The 15,118-nt window shown below is 53.8% G+C and overlaps 1 protein-coding gene and 1 pseudogene across 1 annotated transcript; both read left to right on the top strand.

Annotated features, from left to right (window-relative positions):
- Nucleotides 1-2,324: 2,324 nt before the first annotated feature.
- On the top strand, nucleotides 2,325-3,894 carry LOC128835544 (perforin-1-like; annotated as a pseudogene).
- A 1,990-nt stretch (nucleotides 3,895-5,884) lies between these two features.
- LOC128837279 (perforin-1-like) lies at nucleotides 5,885-10,624 on the top strand. Its single transcript, XM_054028314.1, has 3 exons — nucleotides 5,885-5,929; nucleotides 7,627-8,212; nucleotides 9,251-10,624. Exons 2-3 carry the CDS (start codon nucleotides 7,680-7,682, stop codon nucleotides 10,362-10,364), a joined length of 1,647 nt encoding a protein of 548 aa, XP_053884289.1. The 5' UTR covers nucleotides 5,885-5,929; nucleotides 7,627-7,679; the 3' UTR covers nucleotides 10,365-10,624.
- Nucleotides 10,625-15,118: the final 4,494 nt, after the last annotated feature.

The raw sequence follows: 15,118 nt of genomic DNA, 5'->3' as shown, positions 1-15,118 counted from the left end.
CATAGCCTGTGGAAGTCATTGGCACAAGATGTGACTCAGGATTCAGAACAAGATCTTCACATGGAGAATGGAAGAGCCAGAGTTATACTCCTAAGGGTTTAAAACAAATATGTTTGGAAGGAGTGTAAATGTCATGCTCCAGGGCTTAAACTGCCCTCTGATTAATGAGGGTCAGGAGGAAAGTGCCCCCAGGAGGGCAGGTTATTCCAGAATTGGCCGCAGTGTAAGACTGGATACCAGGCTAGATGGGCCCACTGGTCTGACCTGGGGTGGCAGGGAGGGGGCAGGATGGCAGGCTAGATGGGCATGATTCGGGGTGGCAGGGATGGGGCAGGATACTAGGCTACATGGGCCTATGGGTCTGACTCTGATCTGGCAGGGGTGGGGTGGGAAATCAGGTTAGATGGGCCCATTCCCATTGTTCTGCTCTTGGAAGGGGAGCAGGGTGAGGGTTAGCGTAGGGGTTAAGTTGGGGTTAGGGGATAATGTTAAAGCAGGGTTTAGGGGTTAGAGGAATGGAGTTAGGTTAGGGTTAGAATAGGGAGCAGGGCCAGGGAGCCACCTGGACAATCAGACCTGCTTTGGGGAAACGCTTTATACAGCCAGCGGAGAGCTTAGCTTTAACCAGCGTTCGGGCTCGCCTCGCTAGCACGACGCATTGTGTTAAACTCCGAGAGTTACCGCTAAAACTAAGGCCATTCCCAGACAGAAAACATCATTGTGTTCCAGGTAAGGGCGATAAGTGCCCTTTAAGACACAACAATCCGTGACAAATACCCAGACATTAAAATCAGGGGGAAATAGTTGGTTTCTTTAGTTGGGAATTGGTCCTGCTTTGAGCCGGGGGTTGGACTAGATACCTCCTGAGGTCCCTTCCAACCCTGATACTCTATGAAATCATGACCTCACTTGTCAAAAACAGCCAAATTTTAATTACGGAAGTACTAATTGAGGTTCCATAATCAAGGTGAGTTTTGCACTTACAGCAGATATTCAGCCTGTTCATTACATACGAAAAAATACAACAGATTCTCCCCAAAATTCTAACATTGACTCTTTGAGTGTCATATGAATGTCGCAGAACAGTTTATAGACAGACAAGGGACTTATTGTTGAAGGTAGGTGAGTCCTGTTTGGTTTATCATGGATAGGGCCCTAACAAATTCACAGTCCATTTTCATAAATTTCACGGTCATCGCATTTTAAAAATCTTGAATTTCACGGTTTCAGATATTTAGATGTTAAATTTCATGGTGCAGGGGAAGCAGGAGGCACTGTGGGGGAGCAGTGGCGGCAGAAAGAAACAGGGCAGGAAGGGGAGAGACAGGGGTGGGGTGGGGGGGTAGGAAGAGGTGGGGTGGGGGCTTCGGGGAAGGGGTGGAGTGGGGGCGGGGCCAGGGGCAGAGCACCCCCTGGGAACGCAGGAAGTTGGGGCATCTGTTTCCAGCCATCAGAGGTCGCCTTAAAGTTGAAAGAACAAAGACCTCAGAGAGCTTCTACAAGGAAATAATTTAATAATATTGAAATAGGAATTACAGCTTTTATGACCTCGTTCTTGGCTCTTGATAACACAGTGGCATATTTGTTAGTCTTTGATAAGACAAGTTTGCTGATCTGTTTATCTTTTGATGAAAAGGTTTGTAGATTTACAATTGCCCAATGATACCTTCAACACCTTGCAATTAAAGCCTTCTGCAGGGTCGTAGCAACAAAGAACGTGGCTCCCTCCGAACATATGTCCGGGCGGGGCCCCTTACAATGCAGAAACTAGAATGCGGTATTTATTTTACCACTTTTAGGGGCCCCCTTCCTTGCGGGGCCCCCTCCAGGCAGAGGGTACGGAGGGCGCTCGCTACGCCTCTGGCCTTCTGTCACATATTTGCTATAAAGCATCAGTCCCAAGGACACAGGTATGTTTCTCAAATCATAGTATATAAGGAAACAGTACAGAAGATTAAAAGACATACACGTTTTCAGCTGCATTTCAGAACTGGTGTAAACACTTTTATCTTTATCTCTTTTTCTTTTATCAGTAGTGTTAACTCCTTTCAGACCTGAGGCCTGTCGCCTTGACAGAAAACAGAATTCCTCCTAGGAATTACCTGAACTAGCTGAAATCTTTCACATGATGAAATCAGCACTAGATCGCATGCCTGTAAGTTATTACATTCTCCAAAGATCGTGTATAATTAATTATTCTAATTAAATAATAACGTCTAAATAATGCTAAGAATTATGAGTATCTCTTCAATTCTGTAAAGGCGCAGGCAGGTTTGTAGTGGCTTCACATTATCAGAATAAATTATGCAATCTGCACAGGTAACATGCTTTGGTGAGGTGACCAGATGTCCTGATTTTATAGGGACGTCGGGGCTTTTCCTTATGTAGGTGCCTATTACCCCCCACCCCCGGTCCTGATTTTTCACACTTTCTACCTACTTTGGAGCATGGCCTCTGCAAGCTAGCAGACAAAGGTCTCCTAAGATCCCATGGCTGGAAATTGAAGCTAGCGATATTCAGACAGGAAATAAGGACACGATCTTTAACAGAGAGTGATTAACCACTGGAGCAATTTACCAAGAGGCAAGGTGGATTCTCCATCATGGACAATCTGTAAATCCGGAGTGGTTTTTATTTTCTTCCTTAGAAGACTTGTTCTGGTTCGAACGGGAATTAATTCAGGGCAGGTCTCTGGCCTGTGTTATGCAGGAGGTCGGACTAGCTGACCAGAACGGTCCCTTCTGGACTTAGTCTGTGAATCTATAACACTGACCTCTACCCCTACAAGACGCCAATGTCCAACGGTACGTCACATGATGGCCACTTCTCTCACCCAGGTTCCGCGTTACCCACAAACCTCCGCTCACCAGCCATTTCACCCGGGCCTTGAGGGACCTCCTGGAGGATTACACCCACAATTTGCGCCTCGATTACCGTCAGCTGATCAACACTTACGGCACCCACTACGTGTCCCAGCTGCAGCTGGGGGGTGGGCGCAGGACGTGATGGCCGTACAGGTCTGTGAGGCGTCGCTGGACGGGATGACAACTGACGAGGTCAAGGACTGCCTGAGCCTGGAGGCCTCGGTCAGCATCGGGGCCGGGAAGGGCAAGGCCGAGGCGGCCTTCAGCCAGTGTGAGGAGCAGAAGAAGAAGCAGAACTTCAAGCGGAGCTTCCACGAGACCTACAGCGAGCATCACACTGAGGTGACGGGCGGCAACAACCACGCCGACCTGCTGTTCTCTGAGGGGCAGGATGGCAGGGTCTGGAGAGCCTCAAAGCCAGCTGTGGCCTGGTGTCCTACTCGCTACACCCCATCCACAACTTGCCGGGGCAGGACAACCCCAAGCGGGAGGCGCTGAGGCAGGCGGTGAGCAAGTACATCGCCGAGAGGGCCCTGTGGAGGAATTGCACCCACAGCTGCCCACTGGGGACCCGGAGCAGCGCCCATGACCCTGCTCCTATGTCTGCCCCGGGGACGGCTCCACCAACACCATGTGCTGCTCGTGGGAGCGAGGCCAGGGGAAGCTGACGGTGACGGTGGAGCGGGCCAGCGGCCTGTGGGGCGACTACACCAGCCGCACCGACGCCTACGTCAAGGTCTTCTTCCAGGACCGGGAGGTATGGACGGAAACTGTGTGGAACACCGACAACCCAGACCTGGGGTCCCTATGGGTGGGGGAGACCAGTCGGCTTCGCCTCCAGGTCTCGGACGTGCAACGAGCCGCTGCGCTCCGGGGAGGGTCGGCGCCAGGTCTGGCACCACCCTCCCGCACCGCACCTCATTACCCCAGCACCTCGCGCCCACCCTCCTCCCTCGTCAAACCAACCCCTCCCCCTGCAGCCCCGGCGTTCCTCAAGGGCCCATTGTCTCAATCGGGAAGTGGCCGGTGAAAAAGCCTCACCCCGCCTGCCCGCTGGCTGCCATATGCTGGGTCTAGCAGGGCGGCAGCTGGCAGATGAGAGGGGACGAAGGCAGCTCTGGGTTGCTCAGACCCTAGCTGGACCCACTGGATTCCGGTAATCTAGGGGCAGAGGAGCTAGGGGGCAGGTGGGCTGGAAGTCCCTGCAGGGAGGTACAGACCCAGGCTGGGGTGTGGGGTCGGGAGTAGGGGCTGGGGGGCCGGGGAATGTACCCCACTGCTAAGGACCTCGCTACCCAGGGCACCCTGGTTAACCATCCTCTCCCCAAAGATCCCAGCCCACTGCCCTCTACACCCCGCAATAGTGTTGTGTGGCTTTTCCCAGCTGCCCCACCCCAGAGGTGGCTGCACCTCGGCACCAGGTGACCCATCCCCGGGCAGTGTCTCTGTCCAGCTGTTACCCGTCTGACCTACACCAGAGGTGACTGCATCTCAGCACTAATGAGACGTCCCTGTGCGGTGTCACTGTCCAGCTGTTACCCATCTGACCCACACCAGAGGTGACTGCATCTCAGCACTAATGAGCCGTCCCTGTGCGGTGTCACTGTCCAGCTGTTCCCCAGCCACCCCCACCGCAGAGGTGGCTGCATCTCAGCGCCAGGTGAGCCATCCCCAAGCGGCTTTACTAAGCAGCTACTTCACAGCTGTCTCACCCCAGAGGTGGCTGCATCTCAGCGCCAGGTGAGCCATCATGACATTATCAGCAGACCTAGTTGCACTGCCTGTTATTAAGGTTGTCCAAAACTTCACGTTACAAGACCCCGTTTCCAGTTGCCTGGAACTTTGCCAGACTTTACCCAAAACACTGGAGTAAATGGGGACAAGGAAGCTGGAGAGACTGGGGCAGGAGAGAAAGGGAGAGGGAAGGCTGGAGCTGGCTGGGCAGCGAGACTGGGACTGGGAGCTGGGGAAGAGACTGGGAGTGACTGGCTAAAGCCCCTCTGCATTGCTACCTGCTCATAACACAGCTCTGCACTAAGACAATGACCATAGTCCAATCTCATGCTTCAGGGCTTCAGCTGGTCACCTGCAGGGGTCAGGAAGGAATCCCTCCCCCACCCCCCTCATGCACAACTGACCGCTATCTGGGATTCCCCACCCCATCCCCGATTCCTCTAAAGCACCTGAGATCACCCACAGCTGGAGAATAGACACTGGCTGGTTCACTGCGCTGAGCTGGTCCAGAAAACCCTCATTCTGGCTGCCTGGCCGGTGGGGCAGGGTTATCGGATATGGGGCTGGGAAGGAATCTCCCCCTGATCAGACTGGCAGGGACTGTGGGAGCTTTTCGCCTCCCTCTGCAGCTGGAAGCTGCAGGGGTCATCGGGGCATATCTGACCTAATTCCCTGCCATGGCAAGGGCCCTGGGCATGGGTGGCACCTGGGTCCTGTTCCCTGCCCCGGGCACAGCCTGGCCTGCTGAGGGCTGAATGTTTTGGTCTAACCCAAGGGGTGGGCTGGATACAAATGTAGCTGGTGAAATTCTCTGGCCTGGGCTAATAGGGCACAGACTGGATCCTTTAATCTTCCGGCCCCAACTCTGTGAAAGTACAAAGAATGCTGGGAATGTGGCTCGGGGGGCAGGCTGGGACTGTGGGGAAGGGGACCCCACAGGGTCAGTGGAGGAGGGAGACTGGCAGGGGTACCCTCTCTGCCAGCGCTCCCCCTGTACCCTGTAACCCCCAGCCACCCTCACCCCTTGGCCGCTCCGCACATCTACAGCCCATCATGGCACCCACCCCCTAAACCTCTCACAGCACCCATAATGCCCCCTCCCCCGGCCCAGCGATTCTCAATGGCCCATTGTCTCGATGGGGGAGTGGCAGGTGGAACGGCTTTGACAGCTGGCTCCTGCAGATGTTGATCTAGAGGGTGGCACCTTGCTGGTTAAATTGGGGCCGAGACACGGGGGTGAAGGCAGATCTGGGCAGCTCGGCGTCTGGCTGGTGAACGTGAGCTGGATCCCGAGACGGAAGCCCTGCGCTTCGCTGGACCCACCGGAGGCGGTAATCTAGGGGGCAGGGAACTAGGGGGGTGGGCTGGGAGGGGCAGATCCAGGCTGGGGTGACGGGCACTGGGGAGAAGGGTGGGGAGCTGGGGCTGGCATGCTGGGAAATTTATGGGGGGGCAGCACCTACCCCACTGACGACCACTGTGCTGTTCAGGGCTCCCTGGCTAACCTGCTTCTCCCCAAAGACCACTGCCCTCGTCTGAGCCCTCCAATGCTGGTAGAAAGCTGTTCCCAGCTGCCCCACCCCAGAGGCAGCTGCATCACAGGGCCAAGTAAGCCACCCCTGTGCAGCTTTGCTGAGTGGCCGTTACCAAGCTGCCGACTCCAGAAGTGGCTGAATCTTAGCTCCGGACAAGCCGTCGCTGTGTGCCGTCGCTGTCTGTACGTTCCCCAGCTGTCCCGCCCCAGAGGTGGCTGCATCTCAGCACCAGGCAAGCCAGCCACATGCAGCATAGCTATGCAACTGTTCCCCAGTTCCCCCTCCCCAGAGGTGGCTGCATCTCAGCTCCAGGCAAGCCAGCCACATGCAGCATAGCTATGCAACTGTTCCCCAGTTCCCCCTCCCCAGAGGTGGCTGCATCTCAGCTCCGGGTGAGCCATTTTGGCATTGCAGACTGTGCTGGTAGCCCACAGAGCCAGGAATAGAACCCAGAAGCCCTGCCTCCATTTCCACTCCTTAAGTGCAAGTCTAACATTTCGCTAAGCTCTCTTCTGCATTCTCAGTAGTGAGACAGAACAGCCAAGAGATAGAAAAATCCACACAGCAAGTTACCTGCCTGGAAAGAAATGATGATTATTTATTATCTGTATTACGGATGCACCTGGGAATCCTGGCGATGGACTAGGACCCCATTGCACTAAATATGCATTGAAAATACTGTCCTGAAATCTCCGCATAACCTGTGGAACTCATTGGCACAGGATAGGACTAGGACCAAGAGTTTATCAGGATTCTGAACAGGACTTTCCTTGGAGAATAGGAATGCCGGAATTATAATCCTAGAGGGTTTAAATACATGTGTTTAAAAGGGATATAAATCTGATGCTTCCCAGTCTGAACCCACCTCTGATCAATGAGGGGCAGGGGGAATTGGCTTCTGTTAGAGATGGCACGCTGGGCTAGAAGCAGCTCTGATCGGGCTAAAGAAACCTTAGAATATGACCCACAATTGGCGGCTAAATGTAACCAGATCCACCACTCTGCATGTCCACTAGGGGGCCCCGCAGTTTCTGTGGTGAGGCCAGTCATGCACAGTGTGGTCCCAGTGCTTGCTGGCCTTGCTGCCAACCAGCTGGGGACTAATGTCTGGCAAGCCCTGGATTTTGCTTGGGAGTGCACCGCCCCCTAGTGGCCAGACCCATCCAGAGCGGCAGCACACAAATGTAATTGCAACTTACAGGGTATATGCAACAATCTCCTCCCCCTAGTGGTGAGTGACAGCTACAACTACTGCAAGAGAAAGGGGTGGGGTTATGCAAATTAAAAAATACGTGTTCTGACATGCAAATTGGTCATTGTATATTTGCATAAAGCCACCAGGTTCCAGGTGTGATATAAGATATGTTTGACAGAGACAGTGGTAATTGGATGCCTCTGGCTCTCTGGCTCGCCATGTAACCAGGTTAACCTGTGGAACTACCTGCTACTGGATTATGATTCATGCAGGATCTCTCTTCTGTCTCTCCCTGTAGAGGTTTTGGAGACTGACGCTGCCTCCTGTGCAAGGGACCCCTTCGTACCAGCCATGCCCAAGCCTAGTGCCTGCATCCTCCTCCTCCTCCTATTCCTCCTCCCCGTGGTCTCCCCCAACTGCCAGACGGGCACGGCTGCTGCATGCATGAATGCAGCCTTCATGCCCGGGCACAACCTGGTGGGTCAGGGGATTGACGTGACCACACTGGACCGGACGGAGGCCCAGGTGGTGGACACCAGCCAGTGGCGCGGCCCGAATGGCACCTGCACCCTGTGCCGGAACCCACTGCAGGGAGGACAGTGGCAGAGGTTGCCGCTGGCTGCGGTGGACTGGAGGGTCCACAGTTTGTGCCAGTGGCAGCTCAGAAGCTCAGTGCAGCAGTCGGCGATGGGCATGATGGAGTCGGCGGCGTCTGTGGTGCGGAACGACTGGAAGGTGGGGCTGAAAGTGCCCGTGGTGCCCAAGGTTAATGTCCAGGTGGGGCTGGCCGGCTCACGCTCCAAACTGGCTGAATTCGTCACGCAGAAGTCACGGAAGGACAAATACGCCTTTGTAAGCCATGAGGTTTCCTGCCCATATTACAGGTAAGCAGCAGCCCAGACACCTCCCAGCCTGGGGATGGCTCATCCGCCACCGAGATGCAGCTAGCTCTGGGGAGGGGCACATGGGTAACAAGTGTGCAGTGATGTCACACCAGCGTGGCTCACCCAGTGCTGAGATGGAGCCACCTCTTTGGTGGGGTAGCTGGGAATCAGCTGCACAGTGGTACCACCAGCCGTCCAGGGCCTTTCCCTTGTAGGGGGCTGTCTCGTTCTGGGGTGCGATCCAGGCCAGTGAGGGATTGTGTCACTGCCTGACCTGTAACCCTAAATGCTTCAAGGGGCTCTGCTACTGTGAGTCTCTTCTCTGGACGCTCCACAAGCCAGCACTGAGTGTCTGTGAGTGACTCAGCCCTGATCCCAACAGCCTGCATGTTACCTCCCCAGCCATATCCTGGTCAATGACCCTAATACGCTTCCCGTCCCAAGTGTTCCCCAAACCGTGTGCTTTGCAACCTCCATCCCTCTTGTGGCCCATTCGGAGAGATTTAAGGTTCCTTCGTTCCTTTAAAGATACAACACTCAGCAGCTTGCCGGGCTAACCGGAGATCCCCCAGTGAGTTGGGTTAGCAAGTTTCTGCAGTAAGGGAGAGAGGAGGGTGAGTGAGGTCAAGCACAAGGGATAACGACAAAAGTGGTTACAAGCAAATAAAAGTGAAAAGCGCTTTCTGGTGGCTCAGACGTAACAAAACAAGGCACAGCCTTTGTGCAAGGCAGTTTCCTTATCAATCTACCGTCCAGCGAGATGGTTGACCACCTCTCTGGTCGAGATCTCCCACCGAGTCCAACGTGCTTGAGTCCTTTCTCAGCTTTCATTTGGGGTCCTCCACCCCTCCCTTGATAGTCCGGTGAACCTTTGCAATGGATTCCCCTTAGGGTCACCCCGCCACAGTAAAGTCCACCCAAGCTGTGAGGAAGGTGATGTGGAGTCAGCTGGCCAAGGAAAGTCCTTACTGGTTTCTTCCTGGCTGGCATTCGGGGATTTTCTAACTCTCTCATAAATTCCTTGGGTCCCTGGGGCAGGTTCGGGATCAGCGGAAAACCTCCTCTCACTGGGCATTTCGTCCTGGCGGTGAAGAACCTTCCCAGCCTGTACAACAAGGCCTCCAAGCTAGAATACCATCATCTGATTCACACCTACGGCACCCACTATATGACCCAGGCGTCCCTGGGGGGCCGGGTGCGGGACGTGACTGCGGTGCAGGTCTGCCAGGCGGCGCTGGATGGGCTGACCATCAACGAGATCGAGGACTGTCTGAGCATGGAGGTGACCATGAATATTGGGGTGGGCTCAGACCAGTCCAGCTTCAGCAGCTGCAAGGAGAATAAGAGGGTGAAATTCCAACAGAGCTTCCACGAGATGTCCCGGGAGCACCACGCAGAGGAGGAGGGAGGGCAAAACACGGACAACCTGCTCTTCTCCAAAAATTACGCTGGGGTCTTCTCAGACTGGGTAAAAACCCTGAAGTCCCTCCCTGGCCTTCTCACCTATTCCTTGAGGCCAATCCACACCTTGTTGGGGCAGGACGACCCCAAGCGGGAGGCACTTGGGCAGGCCGTGAGCGAGTACATCCGTGAGAGGGCCCTGTGGATGGATTGCACCAAGAGCTGCCCAGCGGGGACCCAGCGCAGCGCCCTCGACCCCTGCTCCTGCGTCTGCCCCGGGGACATCTCCACCAACACCATGTGCTGCTCGCGGGAGCGGGGCCTGGCGAGTCTGACGGTGACTGTGGTGCGGGCCAGTGATCTGCGGGGTGACACTCTCACAGCTACAGATGCCTACGTCAAGGTCTTCTTTGACAGGAGAGAGAACCGGACTGGCACCATCTGGAACCGAAAAAGCCCTGTCTGGAACAGACACATGGACTTTGGCTCTGTCCGTGTCACTGACGCCAGCCAGCTCCGTGTCGAGGTCTGGGACAAAGACAATGGCTGGGATGATGACCTGCTGGGGGCCTGCAACATCCCACTGAAGTCTGGGGGGACCCGTCACAGGGAGTGCTACCTGAAACACGGCCGCCTCTGGTTCCACTACAGTCTGCGCTGTGGGCCCAACCTTCGGGACCCGATCTGTTCTGAGTATGTTCCCCAGCCCCCCCAGCACAGCATAGCCAAGGGGAAGGAGCCCTTCTGGTGAGCGCCCTGGTTCGGGAATTGAAGAGGGGCACGGGTGTGCGTTGCTCAACAGGGCTCCCTGTCCCTCAAAGCATTTCCTAGCTCCCACTCTGCTGACGCTACTGGGCTTCATGCTGTCATTTCTGCTGGGGAATCGGTGTCTCCTATGCCCATAACAGCCTCCTCCCTTCCATGGACCGGCCACCCTCACAACCCTCTCTGGAAAAATATCCCACCACTAACTGCCTAATCCTGTTGCTTGCCAGAATTACCCAGCAGCTTTGCTGTTAATTATTTCATCAGGAATGCACACACCCCAAACACCATCTAGCTAGATGTTCCCTGCACATATGATCAGCAGTGATGCTGATATATCACTTGCCATTGGTAAGATTCACAGTTGACACCCAGGAGGACATTCCACAGGGCTCTTGATTCTGGCTGTCAGCAGACTCAGGGAGATGGCATTGCATTAGGGTCACATTGGAAAAGGCAAATTCCCCCTGACTCTGGGATTAAAGTATCTTCCTGGCTCATGCCTACCTACATCTGCTGAGAGCCTAGATTCATAGCTCCATGATGCAGTTAACTGGTGAATGATGATTGTTAACTCTGAACCCTACCAACTGCAAGTTAAATATCTTCAGCATGGGAAACTGTCATGCAGCTTTGCAGCTCCACCACAAAATGATTTGCTTCTGGGAGGCTTCCAGATCTCTGGCTCTTTGCAAATGTATCTCCCTGCCTCAATAAACATTTGTGAAAGGAAGTTTGTAAGCAGGAATCCGTGTCATTCTTCTAACCCCACTAGGATGGAACAAGATGGAGCAGATTAGAAATGAGCAGGTGCTATACATGCTTGGGTACACTAGGAGGAATGGGCTGGAGGGGAGTGAGGCATAACAAGACAGGGGAGCTAGACATCTGGGTGAGTTTGCTGCAATAGGGAATCCAATGTAATGTGGCTAATGCCAGTCAAAGGGAAGCGTTTCTGTCAGGGACAGAGTGGGGTGGGTAGGAAAGGGAGCCAAGGAGACGGGCAGTTTTATTATGGCGTATTAATAGCACACAGGTGATATTTACAGGTTAGTAATATTGCCAAGGGATCCCAGAGGGGATAGGAGGCCTTTCCCATCTATATGACCCTATACAGCAAGGGTTCCCAAACTGTGGGCCATGCCCTAACGGTGGGCCATGACATTGTCCTGGGTGGTCTGCCATGGGCGGTGTTGGAGGGGGGAATGGGATGATGTCGCCCCCACAAACTGTACATTGGTGGAGTGGTAGCCCGGGACAGAGGAGGACAGCGCCCCCAGTGGGTGGCAGAGGCTGAAGCGGAGCTGCCGTGCGGTGGACGGAGGGTGAGGAGAAGGGGCCAGGCCCTAGAAATGATGGTGCCCAGGGTGGCTGGAGAAGGCTGGAGGGTTCGCGGCCATTCCCACTCTGAGCCACCGCACCATGCAATCAATGGCTGTTGGAACCTCTGGAGTATCGGCCCCACAGCCCGGGACCAGGGACCAGGGCTTGGCAGTGGGTGATTGGGACCATCAGGGTAACGGCCTGGCCCGGCCTAAGCACCTGCCTCTGCCCAGCACTGGCGGCCCCCGAGCACTTCCCTCATTCCTAGACAGGGGTGCCTGAGAGGCGCGCCAAGGTGCTGGATGGGTGACTGGGACAGGGCTGCCAGGTGACCTCTGCTAAAGCGAGGGGTTGCGAATGCCCCACGGTTTCCCTCTCCCTGACAGACATGTGTTAATAGTGGGCTTCAGTGCCTATTGCAACTGCACAGGTGGGCCTCAGGGAACAAAGTTTGGCAACTCCTGATCTAGACCCCACTCTCACCCAGAGCTGAGGATAAACCCAGGAGTCCTGACTCCCAGCCCCTCCCCCCCCACACACACTGATAACATTAAATACTCCAAGGAAATACTATCTCTAAATACCCAGGTAGCCTGTGGAACTCATTGGCACAGAGTGTGACTCAGGATTCAGAACAAGATCTTCACATGGAGAATGGGAAAAGCCAGAGTTATACTCCTAAGGGTTTAAAACAAATATGTTTGGAAGGAGTGTAAATGTCATGCTCCAGGGCTTAAACTGCCCTCTGATTAATGAGGGTCAGGAGGAAAGTGCCCCCAGGAGGGCAGGTTATTCCAGCGTTGGCCACAGTGTAAGACTGGATACCAGGCTAGATGGGCCCACTGGTCTGACCTGGGGTGGCAGGGAGGGGGCAGGATAGCAGGCTAGACGGCCCATGGAAGAGCTTAGCCTTCCTGTAAACGTTTCGGCCAGCCTGTAAGTAATGGCTGCTATGACTCAGCAAGGGCATGTGACTAAATCACGTGACACTGAACTCCATTTTGGTACACCTCTACCCCGATATAACGCCACCCGATAGAACACGAATTCGCATATAACGCGGTAAAGCAATGCTCCGGTGGGGCGGGGCTGCGCGCTCCGGCAGATCAAAGCAAGTTCGATATAACACAGTTTCACCTATAACGCGGTAAGATTTTTTGGCTTCCGAGGGAAGACAGCGTTATATCGGGGTAGAGGTGTACCTGTATTTTTCCACAAACTGGGCTGGGAGCTCAGCTTGGAACAAAGGGTTCCTACCATATGAGCAGACTATATAAGGTGGGACGTGACATCATGATTTGTCTTCACTCCCCCCCACAACTCAACACCTGAAAGACAAAGGACTTGGAACAGAGGAGGGGAACCCAGGCTACAACGCAACTGAAGTCTGTGCCTTAAGACTCTACAAGCCTGCTTGTATCATCAGTCAATATGAGAAATTGCTAATTCAAATCCTATCTATCTTGTATGTTAGGCTTAATTTGTGGTTCTGTTTATTTGCTAGGTAATCTGTTTTGATCTGTTTGCTATCACTTATAATCACTTAAAATCTATCTTTCTGTAGTTAATAAACTTGTTATATGTTTTATCTTAACCAGTGTGTTTTGAATGAAGTCTTTGGAAAATCTCATATCCTTCCCACATCGAGGGGATAGTGAACTATATTAATGAGTTTGCATTGTACAGACCCCTGTGCAGTGCAAGATGGGAGGATTTGGGGTTTATACTCCAGCAAGGATGCAAGCCTGGAGAGCTGGGAAATTGGCTGTTTTCTTCTGTCTGACCTTGAGTGGCTTTGGTAAAGCATTCAGGTAGCTCAGTTGTGTGGCGCCACCTGCTGTTGTGTTGGGTGATAATAGGGCCTGGAGAGGCTGGCTGAAACACCAGCAGAGTAGTGTGAGAGGGACCAGCCCAACTGGAGAGTTAGGAGACACAGCAGTTCCCACAGCTCTTAGACTGCACACTGGGGGTGACAACCCATCACACCCACCATTTTTTTCTGTGGGTGCTCTGACCCTGAAGCACCCACTGAGTCGGCGCCTATGAGATGAACCCTTACACTCAGGGATTGAGTGCATCCCCACTATGTTGCAAGCATGCATTCTGGCACTGCGACCCTGCAGAGCTCTTCTTCAGGTCTGGGAGCTCAAAAGCTTCTCTCTTTCACTAACGGATGTTGGTCCAATAAAAGATATTACATCACCCACCTTGTCTCTCTAATATGAATCCTGTCATTGTGGCCCTGTTGGGTGCATCCTAATATACTGAGACCACGAATTTTGGCCACTAGAGGAGGAGTGTAGATCTTAATGCTTGTGGCCTGTGTTTAGATCTTACTCCACTCTGAGCCTGGGAGTTTTAATTGTGGCATGTGTATCCTCATGCCAATCCAGGAAGGCAGTGGAGTTTGGAAATAAAGTGAACACAGGGCCGGTCTTATGGATAGGCCCCGTGGGGTGGGGTAGGGGTAGGTTCTGTGGTCAAGAGGCAAGGAGTGTGGTGGGCCTGTGGTGTGAGGCCATGGAAGGGAGCTGGGGCAATGTGGGAGGGAAGCAGTGGGGCCCAGAAGTGATGGGGGGATTCCTCTGCCACGTTGTCCTTCCCCACCCACATTTTACAAAGGTTCTGTTGCCCTTGGGCTCCCCACAGTGACCCACCTCCGTGGGTGGCTGCCGTGTCTCTTACTGGAGCCCAGCTCCGGCTTCTGGCATGGCCAAGGGGTGGGGCCTCAGGAGAGAGGAGGAGCAGGGGGTGGGGCGGAGGTGGGCGTAATTTAGGTCAATTTATAGCTTTAGTGTAGACCAGCCCTTAGATTAGAAGATTTTTGAGGAAACGATGTCTTTTTATTGGTACCTTTCTGCCAGATGGAGTGGCATTAATAAGCGCCAGGTTCAATATCTAGGAGTTCCCTTTCAACCATATAACACAGAACTGGCTCAAGCCCCCATCCAGTAACCAGGGGAAATTCCCACTCCTGGGCGCCTCTGACAGACAATACTTCTCCTCTCACAAGCACAGAGACTGAGTGTAGAAAAGAAACTTCGAATAAGAGGAGGGAAGTCACCCGACATTAAGTTGGGAGAACTCCACAAGCAGGATTCATAAGCACACCATGATCAAAACACCAACCCCAGAGTGCGTTGAGCAGTGTCTTTTGCCTCAGGTTCTTGAGTCCAACAACCAAAAGTTTGTTTAACATGTCCGTCCCTTCTCTGCACCCCACTCGGAGTTGTTGGTCGTGGTCAGTGAAGACCAAGAATTCAGAGGTGCATCTGTGAGAGTTCACCTCCCACCCTGGTGGGGAGAGCGGAAGGCACTCTGCTCGCTCTGTCGTTCGGGTGCTCGCTCTGGCATCAGTCACCCTGCCAGCCACTCCACTCGCTGCTCCAGCATCTGCTCACCATCCTGCTTTCTGCT

The sequence above is a fragment of the Malaclemys terrapin genome, chromosome 4, assembly GCF_027887155.1.
Source record: "Malaclemys terrapin pileata isolate rMalTer1 chromosome 4, rMalTer1.hap1, whole genome shotgun sequence".
Classification (NCBI taxonomy): domain Eukaryota; kingdom Metazoa; phylum Chordata; order Testudines; family Emydidae; genus Malaclemys; species Malaclemys terrapin.
This window is presented reverse-complemented; position numbering and strand designations above follow the sequence as displayed.